Source organism: Crocuta crocuta, unplaced genomic scaffold (genome assembly GCF_008692635.1).
Source record: "Crocuta crocuta isolate KB4526 unplaced genomic scaffold, BGI_CrCroc_1.0 scaffold19, whole genome shotgun sequence".
Classification (NCBI taxonomy): domain Eukaryota; kingdom Metazoa; phylum Chordata; class Mammalia; order Carnivora; family Hyaenidae; genus Crocuta; species Crocuta crocuta.
In genome coordinates this window covers 3,981,920-4,009,655 of record NW_027551565.1, presented here as the reverse complement: position 1 = coordinate 4,009,655, position 27,736 = coordinate 3,981,920, and the positions used below count along the sequence as shown (strand labels likewise).

General features: G+C 39.4%; 1 protein-coding gene across 1 annotated transcript in view; it reads right to left on the bottom strand.

The window, feature by feature from the left end:
* KCNAB1 (potassium voltage-gated channel subfamily A regulatory beta subunit 1) overlaps positions 1 to 27,736 on the bottom strand; it is a 269,277-nt gene that overhangs the window by 43,481 nt on the left and 198,060 nt on the right. The window contains exon 8 of the mRNA XM_077750098.1: positions 20,611 to 20,697. Within this exon, the coding sequence (XP_077606224.1) occupies positions 20,611 to 20,697 (87 nt within the window). The remainder of the gene's footprint in view (positions 1 to 20,610; positions 20,698 to 27,736) is intronic.

The window sequence follows — 27,736 nt, the reverse complement described above, 5'->3', positions numbered from 1 at the left end:
AGTGAAGAGGCAGTCCTCTTCTCCTAAGGTGGGATTGTGCTGACAGCAAAGTTTTCTCCAGGTATGCCCTTCTCACTAGATCCTCTCTCCTCCTTTCACTCAACCTTAATATTCTTGAAGCAAGTGAGTGGGCTCCAGAGTTATGGAACTAGAGATCTGGGGAGGAGAATGGAAAGCTCATCTTTACTGAAGAAGGTCCACTTATAAATGGAGAAAGTTTGCAGCCCCATTGTAATAATTGATATGGGGAGGGATCCTCAGTAGATGCTAAAACCAGGTTGTGGAGGATGAGGCTATTCATGTTGTCTCAGAATCACATACCCAGGTTATTTATTGATTACCAAGTCAAAGAAGTACCATCATGCTGGGAAAAGCTGGCAAATATCATCTCAACCAAGTGAACAACCTAAACATGGCCCATAATGGGACAAAGTGACACTCCTGCATTCTCTGAGGGTCACACTGAGAAGAACCTAATATCACCTGTTTAGTCTTCTTGACAAAAATGCTTAATCTTGATCTAATCATGAGAAAATGATCAGATAATCCAGACTGAGGGACATTCTCCAAAATAACTGGCTTGGAATTTTTAAAATGCCAATGTCATTAAAGAGAAAAAAATGGTGGAGGAACCATTTTAGACTAAAAGATTAAAAAGCCATGAAACTAAATACAAAATGAGGTTCTTAATTAAATCATTGATCCAGGTAGAGTAGGGGAAGATGGCAGCAGAGTAGAAGGATCCTAGGCTTGCCTCATACAATAAACAAAAGTAGATAATTATCACATCATCCTAAATAGCCCAGAAATTAATCTGAAGACTGGCAAAACAAACTTCACAACTAAAGGTAGAGAAGAGACCACATTGAAGAAGCTAGTAGGAAGTGTGGAGCTGTAGCTTAGGAGAGAAACAGATGTGGCCACTGTGGTGAGGAGGGAGCCATGGTCATGAAGAAGGGAGAAAGACAGATTAACACATGGGAATGCAGAGAGAAAATGAATCCCTATAGCAATTGGCTGGGACAGTGAGAGGGCCCGGATTTTGAGTTCTTGCAACCAGTAGGGCTTAAAGTCTGGAGTTTTAAAGCTCAGTGTGTTTGGCTCTGAGAGAGCTTGGAGAACATTGGGACTGCTCTTAGAGAAAAGGCAGGGCAAACGGTCCAAAGACATATAGCATGGAAACAGTGATCTGAAGAGCAACTGGGGCACACCGAGGAGAGCCTATTTGCTCATCTTGGAGGGTATCCCAGAGAGGCAGCATTCATGGAGAGACCTCTCTAGGAACGAAGGAACTCACAGGTACCATTTCCCTCCCTGCCTCTCCGCATAAGCACAGGGCCACCTGCAGAAACCAATATAGCACTGACACCCACTACCTAACTTGCTTATAACAAGTCCCATGCCCCTGTGCTGTGGAAGAACTTCCCTTCCAAGTCACTCTTGCCTCAGTTCCACCAATAGGCATTCTACCTCAGAAGGCCATTCCAAACCCCTGCCAACACCATATCTGTTAAACCAGAAGTTTTGGAAGGTTTCGGTTCCAGTAACAGAGGCAACAGGTCTCGTTTCACAAGCAGACAAGAGCACGTGTAGTTAAAACATGCCACACTCAGGCCAGGGACCAAACACTGCCAAATAGGCAAAGAGACTGCCAGACAACCAGCCTAAAAGCTAAAGCAACCAGGACACAACAGCAGAGTACATGTGGCATGCTTTGAAGATACTTCAGAAGCACCAGGTCCTGGGGAATGGGGATACTACACTGTAGGGCACTAAAGAGCCTCATCTTTATAAAGCCATTACCCTTAAGAACAGGAGACATAGCTGACTTTCTTAACACAGAGAAACAGGCTTAGAGAATTAGACAAAATGAGAAGACAGGAATTTATCCCAAAAGAAAGAACAAGGCAAGGTCATGGCTGGATATCTAAGTGAAATCAATATAAATAACATGCCCGTTGGAGACTTAAAGCAATGATCATGAAGATACTCACTAGACTGGAGAAAAGAGGGGAAGACATCAGATCATTAACACAGAGATAAGGAGTAACATAACAGAGATAAAGGGCTCAATAAGTGAAATGAAAAACACACTTGACTGAATGAAGAGCAGGATGGAAGAAGTGGAGGAATGAATTAATGAAGACAGTAGTGGAAAGTAATCAAGCTAAACAAAAGAGAGAAAAAAGTATTATGCAAAACAAGAATAGACTTAGGGAACTCAGTGTTGCCATCAAATACAATAACATTTGTATTATAGGAGTCCCAGAAGAAGAGAAAGAAAAGGAGGCAGAGAATTTATTTGAAGACATAATCGCTGAGGGGCACCTGAGTGACTCAGTTGGTTAAGTGCCTGACTTCGGCCCAGGTTATGATCTCATGGCTTGTGGGTTCAAGCCCCATGTTGGGCTCTGTACTGACCGCTCAGAGCCTGGGAGGTTTCTCCCTCTGTCTCTCTCTGTCCCTACACTGCTTGTGTTCTGTCTCTGTCTCTTAAAATCAAATAAACATTTTTAAAAAAATGTTTAATTAAAAAAAAGAAATAATAGCTGAAAAGTTTCCTAATCTAGGGAAGGAAACAGATATCCAGAACTAAGAGGCATGGAACCCCCAATAAAAGCAGATCCACACCAAGATATACTATAATTAAAATGGCAAAATAGTAATAAAAAAATATAAGCAACAGGACAAAACAATACAGTTATATATAAAGGAAACCCCATAAGGCTATCAATGTATTTTTCAGTAGAAAGTTTCCAAGCCAGAAAAGAGTACATGATATACTCAAAGTGCTGAAAGGGAAAAATCTGCAGCCAAGAATACTCTACCCAGCAGGGCTATCATTCGGAATAGAAGGAGAGATAGTGTCGCAGACAAAGAAAACTTGAAAGAGTTCACAACCACTAAACCAGCCCTGCAAGAAATATTAAAGGGGATTCTTGGGTTGAAAGATCAAAAATGACAGTCGGAAAGTAGAAAAAAAAATAAAAGCAGTAATAGTGAATTTTTTGGTAAAAATTCAGTCAAGGAACTCACAGAATAAAAGGATGTAAAAGATGACACCATAGGGGTGCCTGGGTAGCTTAGTGTGCATTGGGCTTGTTGCTGTCAATGTGGAGCCTGCTTCAGATCCTGTCTCCCACTCCCTCTGCCCCTCCCCTGCAGATTCTCTCTATTTCTAAAACAACCAAACATTAAAAAAAAAAAAAAAAAAGATAACACCACATACCTAAAATGGGAGGGGTAAAGAAGGAGTTCAAAGGTAAATAACCATCAACTCAATACAGATTGCTATATGCAGAAGGTGTTACATACAAACCTGATAGTAACCACAAATCAAAACCACTAATAAAACATGCAAAGAATAAAGGGAAAGAAACCCAAGTATATCACCAAGGAAAACCAGCAAACCATGAAAGAGAGAAAGACGAAAAAGGATCAGAGAAAATCTTCAGAAACCACAAAACAATTAATAGAATGGCAATTAACACCTATCAATAGTTACTTTGAATGTAAATGAACCAAATTCTCCAATCAAAAGACATAGGGTGACAGAATGGTTTAAAAAAAAAAACTATATTCTGCCTAAAAGAGACTCATTTTATTTATTGTTTTTGTTTATTATTTTTTAATATTTATTTATTTTTGAGAGAGAGAGTGGGGAAGGGGCAGAGAGAGAGACAGAGAGAGAGAGAGAATCTGAAGCAGGTTCCAGGCTCTGAGCTGTCAGTACAGAGTCCAATGTGGGCTTGAACTCACAAACTGTGACCTAGCCGAAGTTGGACGCTTAACCAACTGAGCCACCCAGGCGCCCCTAAAAGAAACTCATTTTAGACCTAAAAGCATCTGCACTTTGAAAGTGAGAAGGTAGAGAAACATGTATTATGCAAATGAATGTCAAAAGAAAGGCAGAGTAGCAATACTTACATTGGACAAAATAGATTTTATTTTCTATTATTTTTTAAAGTTTATTAACTTATTAATTTTATTATTTAATTACTATGTTTTGAGAGAGAGACATTGAGCATGCAAGCAGGGGAGAGAAGGAGACAAAGGATCCAAAGCAGGGTCTGTGCTGACAGCCGCCCAATGTGGGGCTCAAACTCATGAATAGAGATCATCACCTGAGCCAAAGTCATACGCTTCACTGACTGAGCCACCTAGGTGCCCCTTAAAGTTTATTTATTTTGAGAGAGAGAATGAACAGTTTGGGGGCAAAGAGAGAGAGGGGACAGAGGATCTGAAGTGGGCTCTGTGCTAACAGCAGAGAGCCTGGTGCAGGGCTCGAACTCACAAACTGTGAAATCATGACCTGACCTGAGCTCTTAACCAACGGAGCCACCCAAGTGCTCCTGGGCAAAATAGGCTTTAAAACAACGATGGTAACAAGAGAAAAAGAAGGGTAGTATATCATAAAAAAAGGGACAATTCAATAAAAAATAGATATAACAATTATAAGTATTTATGCACTCAATATCAGAGCACCCAAATACATAAATCAGCTAATAACAAACACAAAGGAATTAATTGATAGTAATGCAATAATAGTAGAGGACTTAATACCCTACCTACATCAGTAGATAGAGCATCTAAAAAGAGGAGCTCCTGAGTGGCTCAGTCGGTTAAGCATCCAACTTCAGCTCAGGTCATGATCTCATAGTTCATGGGTTTGAGCCCCATGTCGGGCTCTGTGCTGACACATCAGGCTCTATGCTGACAGCTAAGAGCCTGGACCTGCTTTGGATTCTGTGTCTCCCTCTCTCTCTGACCCTCCCCTGCTCATGCTATCTCCATCTGTCTCTCACAAATAAACAAAACATTAAAAAAAAAAGTTCACCTAAATAGAAAACAAGGAAACAAGGCTTTTAATGACATATTGGACCAGATGGATTTAACAGATATATTCAGAACATTCCATCCTAAAACAGCAGAAAACACATTCTTCTCAAGTGCACATGGAACATTCTCCAGAACAGATCACATATTAGGCCACAAAACAAGACTCAACAAATTCCAAAAGATTGAAGTCGTACCATGCATCTTTACTGACCACAATGCTATGAAACTATAAATCAACCACAAGAAAAACTCCAGAAAGACCACAAATACATGGAGGTTAAATAACATGCTGCTACACAATGAATGGGTCAACCAGGAAATCAAAGAATAAATTAAAAAGTAAGTGGAAACAGGAGCACCTGGGTGGCTCAGTCAGCTGAGTGTCCAACTTCGGCCTGGGTCATGATCTCACAGTTTGTGAGTTCGAGCCCTGTGTTGGGCTCTGTGCTGACAGCTCAGAGCCTGGAGCCTGCTTCGGATTCTGTGTTTCCCTCTCTCTCTGTACCTCCCCCGCTTGCGCTCTATCTCTGTCTTTCTCTCAAAAATAAACTTAAAAAAATTTTTTTAAGTACATGGAAACAAATGAAAATGAAAACACCATGGTTCAAAACCTCTGACACACAGCAAAAGTAGTTCTAAGAGGGAAGTTCATAGCCTCAAGAATCAAGACAAGTCTCACATTAACAACCTAACCTAATGTGTAAAGGAGCTAGAAAAAGAACAACAAATGGAGCCTAAAGCCAGCAGAAGGAAGAAAATAATAAAGATGAGAGCAGAAATAAATGATAAAGAAACTAACAACAATAGAACAGATCAATGAAACCAAGAGCTAGTTGTTTGAAAAAAATCAGTAAAATTGATAAACCTCTAGTCAGACTTATCAAGAAAACAAGAGAAAGGACTCAAATAAATACAATAAAAAATGAGGAGAAATACCACCACAGATGTACAAAAGATTATAAGACAATATTATGAAAAACTATATGCCTAATAAATTGGCATAGAAGAAATGAACACATTCCGATGAACATATAATCTCCCAAAGTTGAAACAGGAAGAAATAGAAAATTTGAATAAATTGATTATGACCAAAACATTGAATCAGTAATCAAAAAATTTCCAACAAACAAAAGTCAGATGGCTTCACAGGTATCTACCAAACATTTAAAGAAGAGTTAGTACTTACTCTTCTCAAACTATTCCAAAGATAAGCAAACAAACAAACAAAAACAGAAGAGGAGGGCAAACTTCCAAATCCATTCTATGAGGCTAGCAATTACCCCTGATACCAAAACCAGATAAAGACATATAAAAAGAGAACTATAGGCCCATAACTGATGAACACAGATGCAAAAATCCTCAATAAAATACTAGCAAACGAAATCCACCAATGCATTTAAAAAAATCATTTACGATGACCAAGTAGGATTTAATCCTGGGTTGCAAGAGTGGTTCAGTATTTGTAAATCAATCAACATGTCACATCACATCAATAAGAGAAAGGATAAAACGCAGATGATCATTTCAATAGATTAATAAAAGCATTTGACAAAGTACAACAAAGTAGTTTTAGAGGGAACACACCTCAATATAATTAAAAGCCATATATGAGAAACCCACAGCAAATACCATCTCAATGAAGAAAAACAGAGTCTTTCCCCTAAAGTCAAGAACAAGGCAAGGATGTCCACTCTCACTACCTTTATTCAAGATAGTACTGGAAATCCTAGCCACACCAATTAGATAACAAACAAGAAATAAAAGGCATCCAAATCAATAAGGATCAAGTAAAAATTTCACTATTGGCATATGACATGACACTGTATATAGAAAACCTGAGAGACTGCACTAAAGAGCTGTTAGAACTGATAAACAAATTCAGTAAAGTCACAGGATACAAAATCAATGTACAGAAATGTTGCATTTCTTTTTTTTTTTTTTTTTTTTTTTTTTTTTTTTTTTTAGTGAGAGCAGGGTAGGGGCAGAGAGGAGGAAACAGAGAATCTGAAGCAGGCCCCAGGTTCCCAGCTATCAGCCCAGAGCCTGATGCGGGGCTGGAACCCGCACACAAACTGTGAGATCATGACCTGAGCTGAAATAGGGCACTTAACTGACTGAGCCACCCAGGTGCCCCGAAATCTTTTGCATTTCTATACACTAATAATGAAGCTGCAGAAAAAGAAATTGAGAAAACAATCCCATTTACAATTGCACCAAAAATAAGAAGATACATAGGAATAAACCTAACAAAAGAGGTAAAAGACCTGTACTCTGGAAACTATAAAATACTGAGAAAAGAAATTTCAGAGAATACCAAGAAATGGAAAGAGGTTCCATGCTCACAGATTAGAAGAAAAATTATTGTTAAAATGTCTGTGCTACGCAAAGCCATGTACGCTTTTAATGCAGTCCCTATCAAAATACCAAGAGCGTTTTTCACAGAACTAGAACAGGGGCGACTGGGTGGCTTAGTCGGCTAAGCGTCCGACTGCAACTCAGGTCATGTTCTCACACTTCATGAGTTCGAGCTCCGCATCGGGCTCTGTGCTGACAGCTCAGAGCCTGGAGCCTGCATCAGAATAGGAAGAGAACACACAGAACCAGAACAAACAATCCTAAAATTTGTATAGGAGCACAAAAGACTCCGAATAGCCAAAGCAATCTTGAAAAAGCAAAGCAAAGCTGAAGCCATCACAGTTCTGGACTTCAAGTTATAGTACAAAGCTACAGTAATCAAAACAGTGTGGTACTGGCACACAAATAAGTAGATACATCAATGGAACACAATAAAAAATCCAGAAATAACCCCCCAATTCAATGGTCAATTAATCTTCAACAAAGCAGGAAAAAATATTCAGTGGGGAAAAAGACAGTCTCTTCAATAAGTGTATTGGGAGAACTGGACGGCGACATGTGCAAGAATACAACTGGGACCACATTCTTACACGATACACAAAAATAAATTCAAAATGGACTATAGACCTAAGTGTGAAATCTGAAACCATAAAAATCCCAGAAGAGAACACAGGCAGTAACTTCTTTGACATTCGCCATAGCAAGTTTTTTCTAGATATGCCACCTTTGGCAAGGGAAACAAAAGCTCAAATGAACTATTGGGACTGTATCAAAATACAAAGCTTCTGCACAGTGAAGGAAACAATCAACAAAACTAAAAGGCAACCTATGGACTAGGAGAAGATATTTGCAAATGACATATCCAATTAGAGGAACCTAAAATATATAAAGAACTTATAAGACTCACCATCCCAGGGGTGCCTGGGTGGCTCTGCTGGGTAAGCATCCAACTGTTGATTTCTGCTCAGGTCATGATCTCATGGTCATGAGATCAAGCACTGCAATGGGCTCCATGCTGCATGTGGAGCCTGCTTAGGATTCTCTCTCTCCCTTGCTGCTGTCCCACTCATGTTTGCACTCTCTCTCTCTCTCAAAATAAAATCCAACATCCCAAAACCAATTAATCCAATTAAAAAATGGAAAGACAGGAACAGACATTTCTCCAAAGAAGACATCCAGATGACCAACAGACACATGAAAAAATGCACATCATCACTTATCATCAGAGAACGAAAATCAAAACCACAGTAAGATATCACCTCACACCTGTCAGAATGGTTAAAATAAACAATGTAAGAAACAAGTGTTGGTGAGGATGTGGAGAAAAGATTGCTGGTGGGAATGCCAGTTGGTACAGTCACTTAGGAAAACAGTATGGAAGTATCTCGAAATTTTTAAAATAGAACTACCTTATGATCCAGCAATTGCACTACTGGGTATTTACCCAAAGAATACAAAAACACTAATTTAAAGGGATACATGGATCCCTATGGTCATAGCAGGATTGTTGCAAAAGCCAAAATATGGAAGCAGCCCAAGTGTCCTTTGATGAATGGATAACGATGTGGGATGGGGTGTGTGTGTGTGTGTGTGTGTGTGTGTGTGAGAGAGAGAGAGAGAGAGAGAGAGAGAGAAACAGAATATTACTCAGCCTTAAAGAGTAATGAAATCTTTCCATTTGCAATGGCATGGATGGAACTAGAGTATAATGCTAAAGTGAAATAAGAGAAAGACAAATACCATATGATTTCACTTATACGTGAAATTTAAGAAACAAAACAAATGAAAAAAGGAGGGAAAGAGAGAGAGAAAGAGACAAACCAAGAAACAGATTCTTAACTACAGAGAACAAACTGACGGTTACCAGAGAGGTGGGGGCACTGTACAGAAGAATGCCTTGTTTTCAGGAGACAGAAGAAAGTATTTATGGGTAAAATGTTACAATCACAGCAAGAGAGGGCAAAATAGAGGCAAAATACGGCACAATTTGGTAAATCTAGGAGAATAATATTGGGTATTTATTTTTTCAATGTTTCTGTAGGGTTTTAATTTCTCAAAATAGAACATTGAGGGAAGGGAAAACGGAACCAGCTCTTGCTCATTTCCTCTCAAATATATGAATGAAGATTTGGCATCTCTCTTTGAAATTTCTTCTCAGTTGTGTCATGGTGCCTGGTGGAAACCTCCATTATTGCACCTTGTTATGCATCTGTATTCCTAACACTGTGAATATATGTAACAGCAATAACAACCTCAAAATATTTGTACAGGGCATTACAATTTAGAAAACATTTCCAATCATATTACCTCATGTTATCTTTACAACAATCCTAGAAATAGCTACGCAAGGTTATGTTTTTATTCTTGCCATTTTCCAAGTGAAAAACTGAGAAGCAGGAAGTCTGAGCAACTCCATCAAATTCATACACAGAAAACTAGCACCATCTTCCTCTGATTACAGACCCTGTAGTTTTTCACAGCACACATTAAACACCCCAAGGGGGAAAGTGGGTTAACAAAGCCATTTATTCTCTCATTGCTTCATTTTTTTCCAGAAAGCACGAGACTTAGGTGTGTTTGTTTATTCCCATTATCTGAGAATTTCAGACTAGCAATGACCCAGGTGGCTCCGCTCACCCTATTGAATCAGCAGGCTGGGAGACCCTGAGTGAGATGCTGCTAAGTGACAGGGTGCTCACATCCCCAGCCCCACCTGCCTGGGCTCGGGTGTTGGAAACGTCAGTCTCCAAATCATACCCGTGTCACTGCAGAGCAGCTGCAGCACAATAAGAAATTTACTGAGATTAATTCCCCTGATACTGAGTTGACATCCCCTCAGAATGTGGCGGTAATTCTTGTCACAACTCCAGGGAAATGACAAAGCACACAGAAGGAAGTTCACAGGAGTCACGGACCCGCAGCTTCAGAATACTAAGCAGCTCCGTCTCCACCTGACAGCTGGGGTGAGCAGAAGCCATCTCTGTTTGTGCTCTCTCCCTCTCTCTCTTTCCTGACTGAAAACGACTTAAGAAAAAAAGAAAATCAAAAAACCATCCTTTCTAAGCTTGGTGAGGGCCATGGATTTGTGGTCAGCAAGTACCTTAGACACATGGCCCGCATTTCCCTTTTTGTATCTTACTGGTAGGGGTTGTATCTCTTCTGCCTTCACTGGCGACTTACGATGTGAAGAAAGGAAACGGAGGGAGAGACAATAGAGGAAGTAGCTAAACTGCATAGAATATAAGCATATTCTTCTTCAACGCCTTCCATTCTAACTGAGGCATTATGAAATGAGGTTGGGAATCTTTGACATCCAAAGAGAGTATTAGATACAGTACTAGATGATTACACATTGTGTCTAATATAATTTTAGAAGCCAGCTTTAAACTTTAAAGCCAGCTTGTCACACATTTTCTGCTGCCTTGGCAATCGTAATTTCTTTCTTTTTTTTTTTTTTCCCTAGGAGAGAGAGAGAGATTGACAGCGTGAGCAGGGGAGGGGCAGAGAGAGAGGGAGTCACAGACAGGCAGGCTCCAGGCTCTGAGCTGGCAGTCAGCACAGAGCCCGACGCGGGGCTCGAACCCACGAACTGCGAGATCATGACCTAAGCGAAAGTCGGACGCTTAACCGACTAAGCCACCCAGGCGCCCCTTGGCAATCTTAATTTCTTAGTGGGCTCTAGTAAAGGAGTTTTAGAAAGCTCCTGTTCTCTCTATGGAACCCAGTTGGAAAACGATAATTTGTTAACCAGGGCTCTGATGTACATAAGAGTGGTCCACCTTTAGGACTTTGGGGGCCTCTGTTAAGTCTGCACAGCTTTTCAATGGCCCTGGAAGACTGCAAATGTGAAGCAGCATGTCACCAACTAAGAGCAGTTGGGCTCCAATGTGCCCTTTCTGTGTTACTTAAGATCATTCAGTTTGCTCAAGGCAGTAAGAGAAATAAGGAGATTAAATGAAATCAGGTAGACAGACACGTAGCTTGTGAGACACAGGCAGGATTCACAGAATGTACATGGTATGACTAAGTGGATTAGTAACATCTGAGTCATGGAGGACATAGACAAAGTAGGCAATGTGTGTGCTGAGCAGAGAGGTGGAAGGATGGAAAAATGGGATATTCACAATGCATATAGTATGTGTAAGACACCAAACATTCAATAATATACTACATATACATGAAATATATGAGGACTCAAATACGGTCTTAAATCAGCTTCTGATCGGTGATCTCCTTCTGGCTTCAAAAATCCTGTGCACCCGAAATGCAGTGTCCATGGCTGTATACCAGGCTACAGCCATTAGGTGAGCTACAGCTAATGGCCACGTCAATTTGTCCCTGAGAGCAAGAAAGCAAGTGTATGAGCGACCTGGCATCTCCTGTCTACTGAGCTGTCTTGCCCAAATCTCGAATCTGATCATTTTAACACACCCTCATGGGGGAAGGACACTGTGGCATAGAGAGAGAACAGGCCACATGAACACTGCGTGCCCCAAGATTTAGATAGTTGGTTCCCTATATCTAAATAGATAACTTAATTAGATATTAGATAGATATACTCTATCCTAATTGTTTTAATTGTCCCATCTCTACCGTCTTGCTTCTCACTATACATTTTAGTTGATTTAATAAACCATGTGATTCATGCTTAATTTTTTGTGTAAGCCTCTCTGTTTTGGGACCTCTAGGATTGACTGATAGTGGACTGGGAGGCTACTATTGCATCAAGGTCTTTTCCCACATGACAAATTCACAGCAAGACCACACACAACAACAACAACAACAACAAAGACACAGGTTTAACTTTTGTAGTAATTACCATGTACTAAGCAATATTCTAAGCATTTTGGGTATATCATTCCAAAATATCCTAATAACCCTATAAAGTAGATATTAATACTTGAATTTTATAGATAAGGAAACTAAGGATAAGAGAGGTTCAATAATGTGTCTAAAATAACACAATTAGGAAGTAATGGAAAGATGATCAGAATTAGGGTCTTATTCCAAAGCTATGTCCTTCCCATTTTGTAGGATGCCAAGCTACCCTCCCCCCCATATCCTTCTCAGACCTCCCTTGGACACTATCTAAAATCTCTCCCTCATACTTTCTGTCCTTCTCCCAGGATTTATTTTTTTTCTTCATACTATGGTCACCATCTATTATAACTTTCCTACTAACTTACTGCCTATCTCCTCCACAAGAATGTAATTTCTATAAAGGCAGGATGTTTGCCCAATTTATGAACTTCTGCTTCTCCCAGTGCATGAAAAGCGCTTGGCACGTAGTAGATAGTCAATGAATATCAACTGAATAAGTAAATCCTATTATTGACTCTTTTCTAGATACACTTTTGAAAATAAAATCACAGGCTCAAGATTACCTTTTGACTGGATATATATATATATATATACACATATATATACACACACATACGTATATATATATATATATACACACATACATATATATATATATACACACACATACGTATATATATATATATATATATACACACACATACACCCTGGAAAATCTATGATTACATTAAATGTAAGTGCATGGAGCATCTCAGAACAAAACTCCAGGGAGAGACAATGGGCTAGAAGAAAATTCCATGCCAACTCTGTATTTTAATTTCTACGTGGCCTCACTGGAGACCCTAGTTGCTTCTGCAGCCTGGCCCTCTTATGTGATTTTCATCACATAATTTCAGGGCGTTGAATTTCCCCTATGGTTACCTCTGGGAAGAAATCCAGAGAAAGTGGATTTTTATATGTATGTGCTTTATATGGGACATTCTAGAAAAGGGGCTTATGCTTGTTTGCCCCTCCTATACCCACATTGTTAACTCATTCAGAAGTCACTGTCTGAGTTGCCTCCATTTCCAGGCGAGGACACTGAGCCTCAGCGGGGTTGTAACTCGCCTGGGTGTACACTCTAACAAGTGGCAAAGCCAGAAGCTGTGTTCCCCATCTAATGTCCTGCAGTCCACTTTGCAGAAATACTTCCTAATAAGGAGGAGTACAGCAATAGAAACATGAGATTTTCTACAAAACCATACCAGAGGCTGAAAGAACCCAAAGTGAACCCAAAGCGAAAGAACCCACCCATCTCCAATGCTGTTTCTTAGAATGGATGAAATAAATTTCTCTTTTTATTAAGGGCGGCTGGGTGGCTTAGTTGGTTAAGCGTCCAGTTTCAGCTCAGGTCATGATCTTGTGGTCCATGAGTTCAAGCCCTGCGCTGGGCTCTGTGCTGACAGCTCAGAGCTTGTAGTCTGCTTCGGATTCTGTGTCTCCCTCTCTCTCTACCCCTCCCTCACTCATGCTCTGTCTCTGTCTCTCTTTCAAAGATAAACATTAAAAAGATTTTTTTATTTCTTTTTTTATTAAAAGACTTGTTGTTTTACAAAGGATAAAACATCAGCTGAATGGGTCTAAGGTAGCCCTCCAATTTTTGGTGAATTTGTAGTTAAAATGGAAATAAAACTGATTTAGTAAAATGGAACACTTTTTTTTTTTCACCACAGAGTTGGCAGGGTTTGGCTCATCTTCTTGGATATGAAAATAATTTTCTCAAAATTAATATCTTGAAAACTCAGCTGTCCCAACCTTTCAAACCAGAAGGTTAAACTGATCTGATTGGCACTCAAGGCTCTCAGGAGCATCCTAGCCAGGGTCATAAATGAAATGCATTAGATAATTTTAATTTGATATAGTAATCCTCAGGAGCAACTGAACTGCCAAAGAATCATCCTTCCATTCATTTCTGCTCATTTAGGTATCAATCAGAATTGTGGAGAAAGACGTGGCATCTGGATGTGGCTGTTGTTGCTAATGAGGAGAAATGGAATGTAAGAGTGTCCTGGGGATGTTTACCAGCAATCTGTCCTTAGCATCACCCTGAAATGTGGAACCAGATCAGGCACCAGGATGTTTATAGATGTTAGGAAACCAAAATAAGTTTTCCAATAGAGGAAAATAAAGTTGGTACTATTTAACTTTAGAGCTTCATGCATTCAATCACTCAAACATTTGTTCACCTACTCATCTAATCATTTATCCATCCATCCATCCATCCATCCATCCACCCATCCACATAATATTTATTGAGCACCTACTATGTGTCTGGTGCTCTGCTAGACTGGGAATAGAATTTATAGAAGTGCGTGGTCAAATTCAGTTGTCAGTAGCCACATGTGGCTATTAAACATTTGAAATGTGGCTGATCCAAATTGAGACATGCTGTAAAAGTGAAAACCACAACAGATTTCAAAGACTTAGTGTGAAAAAAATCTCATTAATAATTTTTGTATTGATTATATGTTGAAATGATAATTTTTACATATTTGGTTACATTTTTATTTTTTTTAATGTTTATTTTTGAGAGAGAGAGAGACAGAGAAAGAGTGTGAGCAGCAGAGGGGCAGAGAGAGAGGGAGACACAGAATCCAGGCTCTGAATAGTCAGCACAGAGTCCGATGTGGGGCTCAAACTCACGAACTGTGAGATCATGACCCAAGCTGAAGTTGGACACTTAACCGACTGAGCCGCCCAGGTGCCCCACATTGGGTTAAATTAAAAAAAAATAAAAATAAATACACACACACACACACACACACACACACAATCACACTAGGGCCCCTGTGGCTCAGTCCGTTAAGCATCTGACTCTTGATTTTGGCTCAGGTCATGATCTCACTCATGGTTCATGAGATCAGGCTCTGTGTTGGGTTCTGCACTGACAGTGTGGAGCCCACTTAGGATTCTCTCTCTCCCTTTCTCTCTGCCCTTCCCCCAAAATAAATAAAACATTTTATTTACTTTATTTTACTTCTTTCTTAAATGTAATTTATTGTCAAGTTGGCTAGCATACAGTGTATGCAGTATGCTCTTAGTTTTAGGGGTAGATTCTTGTGATTAAATAAACATTAAAAAAATAAAGTTAAAAAATATATGTATTTTTTAACAATTTTATTTTATTATTTTTTTAAAACTATGCATTTAGTTTCTTTCTTTCTTTTTTTAAATTTTATTTTAGAGAGAGAGAGAGAGTGAGCAGAGGAGAGAGACAGAGGGAAAGAGAGAGAAAACCTTAAGTAGGCTCCATGTTCAGCTCAGAGCCCAATGTGGGGTTCAGTTCCATGACTCTGGGATCATAATCTGAGCTGAAATCAAGAGTTAGATGCTCAACGGGCTGAACCATCCAGGCGCCCCTAAAGATTTTATTTTTAAGTAACTTCTACACCCAACATGGGGTTTGAACTCACAACCCTGAGATCAAGAGTCACGTGCTCTATTGACTGAGCTAGCCAGGTGCCCCTAAAATATATTTTTATAATTATTCTCATCTGTTTTAACTCTTGAGTGTAGCTAACAAAAAACTCAAAATATATGTGCGGGTTATAATATTTCTACTGGACAGTGCTGCTAGTGACTATTTGCAGATTTCTTCCTGCTATTATTATAGTTTGGAGGAAAGATTGAGGGAGCGTCTTTGAGGGAAAGATAATAAAATACAAAGGCAGAAGAGATGAACCATTGTGATTAGATGATATTTCTAGGTTTTAGGGCATTAAATTTTTGTTCTGAAAACTTTGCTTTGGATACGAATTATCTAGGAATTGAAAACCATGTAGAGAATTTGGGATGCTGCAATATTTGTTACTTTCTGGTATTTTCTGAGCTGTCACTGGATATCCTTGAAACCTGAATATCCATGGATTCCTGTTTGCATACGTGACACCAAACAAGATGGCTTAGGAGGAAGTAAATACTTATGGAATGGGATGTTTGACATGATGATACTGTGGAGACTAAGTAAAGCTAACATTGATCTTGCCTTTCTTATGTAAAAAAGACATCCGTGTTGTTTATATCTGCATTAACCTGCTGGCAGGAAAAATCATAATTTGAACTGTAATTAGTTTGGGAGTAACATCTAATGACTAAGGGAGGCTGCGAGATTAAAAAGCTCTAAATAAAAGTTAGAGCTGAATTCCAAATGCTTTTTAAATTAAAATATGATTTAATTTAAAAATGATCATATACTCTCAGATCAATAAATTAGTGGCATTTCTTCTTTCCCTTTAAAATTGCTATGTATACAAAAAGGAGTCCTCTCTCTTTTCTGTTATTCACAAGTAATACATGGCTTGTAGACTCCTCTCCTGCCCTCAGTCTTGTTCAATCACTTCCTTCCTGGAGCAATGAGAAGAATATAGAGAGACATATTAGCCTAGCACTTGGGAATGACAGAAAACCAAACCAAAAAACCCCTAGTGCGAGTCCTCAGACACACAAATGCTCTCTGTCCATTCCTGTCTAGCATGACTCATGTAGGAATGAGCTTTCTTTTGTCTAATGAGCTCAAGAGACGATTTTGAAATACATGCAATACATGCTGGGATTTATGAAAATGAAAGAATGAAGATCATGAGTGGCACAGAGCACATGGAACTGTCAGTGACTCTACTGGTAAGAACACAGCAGCAGAAGAAAGAAGAAATGGGATGTGGGGCTGATTTTTTCTGGGATTGGAACGCATGCCATCGATGCCAGATATTGTAGCAGAGACAGATGGCACGGCAGATGCTGTGAAAGAAAAATGACTTACTACTAGGTGAACCAGAAAAAATAAACAAGAAGGACAGAGGGAAAAATACACGAGTTCCCTTCTGTTGTCAGAAACATCTTCCCGTGGCTGTAAAATGTAATTGCATCCCATAGGGTTGCAGATTGCAAATTAAGTGTCTTACTACTTTCTCCACCAATTGCACATTTGGAACTTGCAGCTTTTTTTTGAGAGGTCTCACTTTCTGTCTATTGGCTTTCTAAGGAAGAAGGGACGACAACATCTAATTGGACATACGATGCCTATCTATTATGAAGAAGATGCTATTGCTAATCTTTCTTGGTTCAGTTGGTTGCTGCGTGATATGTAGAACCTGGATGAAACTTGTCTTGGTTTATTTTAGAAATGTTCTCAATTAACATCCTTTCAAGGTGCAAATCAAATGAATGGGATTGGCATTTTAATAAATTTTAATCAAAGTTTTTAAGAACATGTCTTAGAAAGCAGGGCTAGGCTCTCTCGTTAGGTCGCTGAGGTTTAAAATAGGTGCCTATAAAACTTATGTTGGCATGTGTTGTGGCCCCATGGAGTTGATAGGAATGGCTGAAAACAGTAAAAATGATTTTCAATGATAAGGGTCTAATATGAGATACCCAGACACACACATACAGCACAGTGCCAACATATATAGATTTAATATTAGAAAATTCATCAATATGCACTTGGCAACCACTGTTGCATCACTTATATTAGACAGGAACGGAAGCAATCAAGTCTAAAATTGCCATTCTGAGCTGCTGAAATAAAGAAAAATATGTGAAAGATATTAAGGATTTTCTAGCCATTCAAAAAAAACAAAAACAAAAACAAAAACAAAGAAGAAGAAGAAGGTTTGAGGACTGGGCAGGTACCCAGTGATGGTTTTGTCACTATATTTGCAGAAGAAATCAAATAACTAATTAGAAGACTATAGAGTAACGTTGGCTAACAAAGAACTACTGTGGGGCTTTTCAGAGTAATTTTGATTATATACAGCATTTATTTTCTGTAGTGTTTTCAGAAACACTAATAGCTCTCTAAGGTAGACCTATCATATATGTACAACTTTCACTCACATACACACTTATAACTTATAAAATCATTGCAAAAATGAATCTTAATAGCATGGAATCCAGAAATAGTTTAGAAACCCTTCCCCCCCCCCCCATTTTTAGGGGAGAAAATGCACCTAAGGCCTCCTGGCAATCCCTGTCTATTTCTCATTTTCGTCTTATTTCCTATTTCTTCTTCTGTTGCCCAGGTCAGCCCTGTCCTCTGCTACAGTAAAGTAGAAGACACTACATGCAGAGAATGGGTTTCCAAAGACTAGTATCAAACTGGTATTTCCATCATGCCCACCTTGGAACAAGTTAAGTGTACTGTGTTTGAGGATACACATTTTCTGAAAGCCAGGGAGAAATTATAGGGAAGCGATTTCAATCTGGAACAAGTTCTACTTGAGGAATTTCTGTGGTACGTTCCTGCTAAATCCTCCCTGAAGAAATAAGGCTCAGAGCCTGATGGGCCAGCGAGGAGTGGAGCCTTTCTGGTGGAAGGTGGGGAGAGCTGACTACATTCTAGCATGACGTGGCTGATGGCTGTCGGGTTACAAAATGCCATGTTCCTTGACCTTATCATCCACAAATGCAAATTTCTATTGTCTGACATCCTTCCTTAGACTTCTGAACTTGGACAATGACTCTTGGTAAAATGGCTTGATAAAATATTCTGCTTTGTGGAATTTTGTATGAGAAACTCAGGGAAAATTAAAATGTTCTCTGATTCTAGCAAAGGATGGACAACGCTGTAATTACAAATTTTATGGGACAGCAATCTTGTGTCTTTAATGTTAACATTCTGAAGCTCCCTTCTAATAAATTTCAACACATAATCAGTGTTCGTACAACAAGTACCATTATTGTACTGGTATCACATAGCTTAGATCCTAATAGAGAACGTCTCCCTTCTAGAGGTAGAAAATCCAAATTATAATGTTTTCTGCTTGAGCGACTCCTGCATCATAGCTCTAAAATTAGACATGAGGGTAGGGTGGGTAAAATGGGCACATGCACAAAAAAAAAAAAAAAAAAAAGATGTTCTTCTATCCCAGATGTTCTTCTATCCTAAACGTGTATAATTGCAAAGAGGGAGAGAGTGCCACCAAACACTTAAAATGGGAAGCAATTTCAGTCTTTCACAGGCTCCACTAAACGGCATTTTATTTGACGCTTTTGTTCATCAGATAGCTTTAGTGTTCTCTTTTAATGTGTCATTGAGAAGAGTGTGGCATCATATTATCCTTGCAATGAGCACTTCTTACACTAATAAGATGTTTATGATTGCTTTAAGAAATACCTATTCTTTACTTTAATAAAACTATGCATTTCTAGGTCATTTCCAGGGATAATTTTTTTTTAATGTTTATTTGTTTTTGAGAGAGAGGGACAGAATATCAGTGGGGTAGGGGCACAGAGACAGAGAAAAATAAACAGAATCTGAAGCAGGCTCCAGACTCTGAGCTGTCAGCACAAAGCCTGATGTGGGGCTCGAACCCATGAACCTTGAGATCATGACCTGAGCTGAAGTTGGACACTTAACCAACAGAGCCACTTATACACTTAGGAATCTCCAGCACTGCTATTGCTTTATAATAAACTGATTTTCTCCGAATCAAAAAAGTGGAAAACTCTAGGAGAAAATTAGATGTATAAACATATATATGTTAACATTTCTTTGTAGTTGAACAAGAGATAAATGGCAAGGAAGATAATTTCCCTAATATTTTTTTGTCAGAAATGCAACCTACAAAAAAATTCAGATATACTTTCGTATGTACAATCACTTGGAACCTCAATAACTTCTATAACCCTACAGCAAAAAACGCCCTTTACAGAACCTGATTTATTACAAGATCTTGGATTACCTTTTGAATCATCAAGGATGAATTATCTTCAGTGTAATTTTTTGTTGATTACTATACTCTAGGTCCTTGAAAATGTGCAAATGTATGTCATATTGTAAACCTCAAATGACTTTTTACCCCCCCCCCCAACATATTTTTGTTCTCATTCACCTCAGGTAAATCTAATCCATGACCGTAAATCTCAGTTAACTAGAACATTCTTATTAATTTGTCCTCCCAAAGTGTCTTCTTTCTCCTTCATCTTAGGTAGGCTCCATAAACAAATGTAAATTGACAAAAACTTAGTTTTAGGAACATTCTCAAATTTTCCTCAGGGAGATGCCTGACTTTTGTCTTCAAATAGTTGTAACAGAAAGGCAACAAAATGTTGTAGCTCCTTGAGAATCAAAACCCAAATTGCAATGAAGAGTCTCATTTTGAAGTAGTCATTCTTATAAAACCTCTGCTCATGGTACCACTGAGCACTTGTTACCACAAATTGGAAGCTAATCAGACCTAGTCATTACAAAAGAGAAGGATCATCAGGGGACTTCCTCCAATATAATGATGGTTGGGTTATAAACTCCCCTTCCAATTAATTTTATTGGTTTAGTTGATGAAATAGCAGAAGGGAAACAAACCTGGAAAAAGTGAGCACTGTAACGGGCAGGAGCCGCAAGCCCGATGCCTGGGACTGCTTACAAAATGAATGGAGATGAAGGATGCAGAGCTTTGCTTTGAGGGTAAACAGAGGCCAAAAGGCATCAACTGGAAAGGTTTTAATTTTCCATATTCCATCAAATAAGTCTGAATATGGTTCATTTTCTGCCATTAGTGAAAGAAGTCATCAAGCTTAGATCAATAACTCTAGAGTCTTTTATCAAATGTTGTCACTCACCTTCCATGGGGGTGTTGCTGTCCGGGCGATTTGCAAAGACTACATCCACATACTCAAGCTGCAGCCTCTGGAGGGAGCCCTTCAGTCCTGGGAACAGAGGCAGGAAAAACCCCAAAAATGTAAGTGTGATAAGAACTATTAGAAATAGTTGAAGTTTGGTTTCCTTTAAAAATTTACTTTAAAAACAAAGCACGGAGGCACCTGCGTGGCTCAGTCCACTGAGCATCTGACTCTTGACTTTGGCTCAGGTCATGATCTCACAGTTTGTGAGATCAAGACCCACATCTGACTCTGCACTGACAGCATGGAGCCTGCTTGGGATTCTCTCTCTCCCTCTCTGCCCCTCCCCTGCTCGTGTGCCTGTGCTCTCTCTCTTCTTTCAACATTAAAAAAAAAAAAAAAACACCCTTAAAAAAAGCACCGCATTTGTTTCAAAAAGACATGGAATACAATGACATATTAATTGGCCCCTAGAACCTTTAAAAAATATATTGGGGTGCCCAGGTGGCTCAGTTGATTAAGTATCTGACTCTTGATTTCTACTCAGGTCGTGATGTCAGTTTGTGGGATAGAGCCCCGCATCGGGCTCTGTGCTGATAGACTGAAGCCAGCTCGAGATTCTCTCCCTCTCTCTCGGCCCCTCCCCTGCTCATCTGCACATTCTCTTGCGAAATAAACATTTAGAATATATAGATACAGATATATAGATATAGATCTCAAAGGCTGGCTTTGTCCTTAACACAGAAGAGACTTGCAATTTTCTCAATAGCTTCAGTACTCCTTCCCCACCTGAAAAAATAATACTCAGTAATGATCTTTCATAGTGACTCATCTATGGCAATATCTACAAGCAAAGTTTAGAATAATAAGTAACCTAAGAGTTTAACTTCTTTCTTCTTGAAAAGTGGGACGGGATAGATTTTTTGCACATCAAAAATATTAAAGTGGTATAAATCAGAAATAAGGGACTGCCAAACCCATCTGAATACACACGTGGGTTGTAACAGAAGCAAAGGATTGGCAAATGAAGGTTTTGCTCAACATTTTACTAATTGGAAGAAAGCTTGAAGAACCTTAAATATAGCTGAGCTCTACCATTTCTATTATTCCCCTTTATTTGGGGAAGAAACAAAAACACTAGAAGCTATAAAGGCTTAGGGAATATAAAGGAGAGAGCGAGAGTTTAAAAAAAAATTCTGGAACTAATAATCTAAGTTCCAGCCCTAACCATTTGGTTACATTCCTGGGACTAGGCAGAAAAAAAATTATTTAATTTCAGTAAAATTAATACTTCCCTGAAATAGAAAGCATTGTATATAATATTATGCAACCAAAAGGATGACAGTTCAAGAATCATTTTTTCTCATTTCCATGAAGCACAGCATTTCCTTATCAGCCCGTTAAATTCCTCAGGAAGACCGGTGGTTTTTCTGTTTTTATTATAGGCATAAAATTAATTGCATGTTAAGTGAGACTCTTATACATTTAAATTTGGCTCATTTAAATTTGATTTTTCAAACCGGTTTACCAGCCAGCCACAATTACTTTTCTGACAGGAAAATGAAGTGGTTGGATATAGTTCCGGAAATATTTTCCATTCATTGAGAGATGACTGTCTTTGATGGTGGCTTCTTAAAAGAAGGGTTGATGAATAGATTAGGGCATCCAGGTGTGATAAGTTCCAATGCCTGCTCTCAAAAACCTGCGGTGACTTTCAGGCTCGGATTATCACCAGCTTTCTCAAGGGACATCTTGAAATAAAATTTACCTTAAAAAGCACTATGATATAAGCCACTTTTTGGAAGCAATCGTGCATAGGGAGGAAGTCAGGGGAGGACAGGATAACCAAGTGAACAAATAACAGGGTATCACAGGTTGGAAAGGTTGGAAATCTGTGCTCTAGCATGCTGTATGATTCAACCCGAGTTATTTGACCTTTTTTTTTTCTTTTGCCATGTGCGTGTCCGTGTGTGAGTGTGTGTGACTCAGGTCTCTAATCTACAGCGAAGATAACCATACTTATTACCTTCAGGATCACTACTCCAGAGAGCAAATAAAACCAGCTGTCAAGCGTTTTGTTAGCGCAATAGTCTATAGAAATGTGGCAATTATCACAGCGGTGCTCATATCTGGAAAGGTTCAGAAGCAGAGGTGGTGAAGACTAACTGCTAAAGATTTTCCGTGGGCCTCCTGATTCTGGAGGGAGGCCTCCAGTGACAGTTCTGGCCCATGCTTAGCACAGGAAACAAGTGTCCTCCTTTCTGATAACGGCCCTATCACTTGGTGGCTCTTCTCAACAGCTCAGCATGGGCAGAACCCTCTAGGAGAAAAAGCTCTGGCTGGCTTGGCCCCTTTGTAGGGCTATGACTTGAGTCATTTACTCTCCCATGTCCGAAGCACGTGCTAAATCCCAATTTGATCCTCAAACGGTGCTGGGCTCTGGAAGCATAAAGATGCACGGACGCCGTATTTATCTCCAAAGAGCAAGCAGAGCATAGTGAGAGCATCTATTGGCATGGGTTCATCGTTCAAGGCAATAATGTGTACCCATTAATAATGGCAGGAACTTGATATGAAGGTCAGTCTCATTGTATTTCGTCATTCCTTGCCTCTCAATTCTTTCTCTGGAAGGCATTTTTTTTTTTTCTTGATATTTAGGCCAAGATTCAAGTGTACTCATGTGAGAATATAGGAAATGATGTGCTGCATCATGTCAGTGATCCACCTGAACTCCCACTCTGACTTTGAAGTGAGGTGGGAGGAGATTGTATCTCTCAGAGATCCTGTCCCCAACTTTGAAAGTCTTAATCATATAAAGTCTTGAAATCCATGGTGTCAATTTTGGGTTTTACTCTCTGTGAGATGGAAAATCATTGGTAAGGGGTTGGGACACGGGGAAATAGCAGTTAAGCAGGGGAGATGACATTATCAAATCTCTGTTTGAGCCGGTCATGGGCCTGCTGAGCAGGACCTGTCGGAGGCAAGGGTGAAAGCAGGGAGGGAGGCCAGTGAGCAGGTCACCAAGTTGGTAAGAAGTGTCCAAACTCTGGACAAGTTGTGTAAGTAGAAATAAGAGGACTTGCTGTTGTGCTGGATACAGAGTGTGGAGGTCAAGGCATCAAGGATGACTCTTAGATTGTTGGCCTGAAAAGTGAGGTGACTGTTAGTAAGACAGGGAAGTTGGGGAAATCGGATTGGTGGGAGCTGTGGTCAGAGCCACGTAAGTCTGAGCAACACATCAGTGAAGCACAAGGCGCTCTTGGCAGCTGGGTGGACCAGCCTGGCGTTCACAGGCAAGGTCTAGGTGCAGGGGAGGCACAGGGTTTGGGGTCCAGGGTACTGAGTCAGCTGGCCTGAATGACCTTGCCTAGGCCTGTTAACCTCTTTGGGTCTTGGTTTCTTCATCTGTCCAAAGACAAAATGGAGTTAAACGATCTTTCTGCTTTAATGCTTCATGTGACGACAAACCAAATCAGGCCTTCCTGTCTTTTCTCATTTGGATGCTTTAATCTTATAGAAATAGTTAAACTGCAGCAACATAATGACAGGCTCAACAAATGTCTCCTTGAAAGCCATTTAGGGTTTATTTCCAATAAGCAAATAGTCATGTTCCAGCTCCACTTAGCAAATGTTTGTGGAGCACCGGCTTGGGGCCAGGTATTGTTTTAAGTTTAAGTAGACGTGCAAAAATACATTCACCTTGGCTGTAGAGGAACATCCGGGCAGCTAATCATAACTTAAGGGAGATAAGTGCACCAGTGCAGTGAATGCACTTGCTGAAGGTACTTTTGGCTTTAGTCTGTCCCTCGGCACCGACCCAGCGTCTGTGGAAGCGAATACGGGAGAAGCAGGAGAAAAGCTCCCTGTCCCTGAGATGTTTACAAGTTAACTGGCAATTCCTCAGAAGTCCGCAGGCTAATAAATTATGATATATAAAGAAAATAGCTTTCAAGTGAAAAAAGAAATCTAAGCTCTTTTCCCTTTTGGGTTCTGCAGATTAACAGGAACTGTATTGTTCATAAGGGAAATTTTAATTCAATTTAAGCCTGTTGCACAGGCATCTAAAGAAATATGCTCACTCCAGATGTTAAGCACACTGGCATGGTCAGAGGAAGATCAGATGTTCAGTGTTGCCCGCTGAATTGTGTAGAACCAAGGAGATTCAGAGTTTGGAGATTCTTTGAGGGTTCTACTCAAACACGCTGTGTCCACACACTTGCTTTCCTTTCTAGCTTGAAAAACAAATGCTGCCTTCAATGATGGCCACCCTTTCACTATATAAAGGTTTTCATGTTTTTAAAAGAAAAGTTCAGATAACTAGGTTTAACATTTGCCATTCATTAAAAAGGTTTAAGCAGTACCTTCTCAGATTATTTTCCTCTCCTACTCCTAAATGATAGTGGGTTTGTGTTTTGAATCCTATAACAAAACTGTCATTTATCTAGATGACAAACATACACTGAGACACAGCCTTTCCCTGTGAAAGTATACAGTTGACATAATCTTATTATCTGACTTACCAAGCTATTATATTTTTTCATATAATATACTAAGGAAATTTGATCTGCTAAATGTTAACACTGGCAAAAAACGGGCCTTCAAGAGTGTTTGTGAAATGGTTGAATGAAAAGAACTTCAAAGCTTGATAGGACCTTGGGATTCTAAGTGGCTATAATAACCTATTAGTGAAATTTTTCCCGCCTTGTGAATCCAAGAAATATGTTGCTCCTAATTGGATCCAAGTGAAGGATCGTGAGCTCCCTGAAAAGGGTTTTTCATATGAAATTTTTCAAAACTGCATTATATACAAGTCAAGCTCATTTGACACTCTGTAAACCAGCTCAGGTGGCCAAGGTCACGCAGCATTAAAGTGGCCTGAACTCTACATGAATTGAACTTCTGTCTTGATTTCTTTTTTTTTTTTTTAATTTTTTAATGTTTTATTTATTTCTAGGAGAGAGAGAGAGACGGCGTGAGCAGGGGAGGGTCACAGAGAGAGGGAGTCACAGACTGAAACAGGCTCCAGGCTCCGAGCTGGCAGTCAGCACAGAGCCCGACGCGGGGCTCGAACCCACGAACCGCGAGATCAAGACCTAAGCGAAAGTCGGACGCTTAACCGACTAAGCCACCCAGGCGCCCCTGTCTTGATTTCTAAGAACACTTTAAAAAATGTTTTTAATGTTTATTTTTGAGAGAGAGCAAGCAAGAGAGTGAGCGAGTGNCTCAGGAGCTGTGAGATCATGACCTGAGCTGAAGTCGGATGCTTAACCAACTGAGCCACCCAGTTGCCCCAGAACACTTTTTTAAAAATTATCATTTCTTGTCAAGTTAGCTAACAAACAGTGTATACAGTGTGCTCTTGGCTTCGGGAGTAGATTTTCATGATTCATTGCTTACGTACAACACTCAGTGCTCAAACCAACAAGTGCCCTCCTCAATGCCCATCACCTATTTCCCCTTGCCCCCTGCCTCCCATCCATCTTCAGTTTGTTCTCTGTATTTGTCTCTTATGTTTTGCCTTCTCTGTTTGAAAGTATCTTTTCCCCTTTCCTTCTCCTATGGTCTTCTGTTAAGTTTCTCAAATTCCACATTTGAGTGAAAACATAGGATATCAGTCTTTCTCTGCCTGACTTACTTCACTCAGCGTAATACCCTCCAGTTCCATCCGTTATTGCAAATGGCAAGATTTCATTCTTTCTCATTGCCAAGTAGGATTTCATTGTGTATATGTGTGTATATGTATATGTGTATATACACATTTTTATCCATTCATCAGTTGATAAACACTTTTTAAAGTGCATATGAATTTAAGCTCTAAGAACACTTTCTAAATTTAATGTGCATATGAATCTCCAATGTTTAATAAAGTCTGCTTCATCACAAAACAAATAGCAATGAAATCCAAGGATAATGATTTGTAAACCTCTTCAAATTTTATTTGGGGCCTAGAAATCCCACTCCTCTTTTTTTCTTCTGCAAAATTCATTCAGTTCCCTAATATCAAACTGCCTAGAAATATCCTTTTCAGCTGACTCTTGGACTCATGAGCATCTTTGTCTTAGGCTGAAATTATGCCCTGCAAAATAAACAGTAACAGCATACTAATAAATAATCCCAATTCTTCTTCAGTCTCAGAAGTTTCAAATGTGTTAAAGTTTAAATCTGGGTCATTTTGAATTTTCAGCTGAACTGGTTTACCCCTCCTGAGAGATTGATTAGTTCCTAAGAGAATCCCTGACTTATTTAAAGGGACAGAGAATTTAAGGTATTTCTATTAAGTTGTATAGGGCTTGCAGAAAACTGATTTAAAAAAAGAAAATTTTGAAATTATGGACACACTGGTAAATATTAAAGCAATGGAGAGGCAGTAAAAGGCACAGCAACTTTCTCCAGTCTTTCTTTCCTTGACTTTATATTCTCTGATGATTACCATCCTGTACCATTTTCTGAATCTCCTTTTTAATCAATTTTAACTAGATTAAAAAGAAAAGAGAAACAAGAAGGTTCCAGGCAACACATGACTGCCTTGTTTTTCAGCTTAGTACAACAAGCTTATATGAGTTATTTCTCTTTGAGACGGGGCAGTTACATCTTATGGACAGATGTCACGGTAGATGACCCAAGTCATGGGGGCAAGTGCTAGGCAGGAATACTAATAGTTTCAAGAGGCAGGCTGGATTTTACATGCAATGTCAAGTTGGGCACTAAGGCCTAAGAAAGGATTTTGTTTGGTTTAGGAATGTGAAAGCTTTCTCTGGTGCTAGAACGTGCTTATTCACTGTGGCAGCCTTAGAATGTTACTTAGTAAAGGGTGCACTTATCCATGGTATGAAGACCAGCAGTGGCACTGTTAAGAACGATGATACTAATGACAAAAGTAACATTGATTAAGTGCTTATTATGTGACAGATATTGTGCTCGATGTGAATTCTCTAACTTCAGTTTCTGTACAGTAATGTCGCAAAGTAGGAATATTTATATAGCCCATCATATAATGAAGGAGATGGAGGCTTAGTAAGGTTGAGTAACTTGCACAAAGTCCCTTTGCTCATAAATGACAAAGCTGAGACTTGACCCACGGTTTGTCTGGCTTCAAAGCCCAATGCTTAGAAATATATTAAAAATC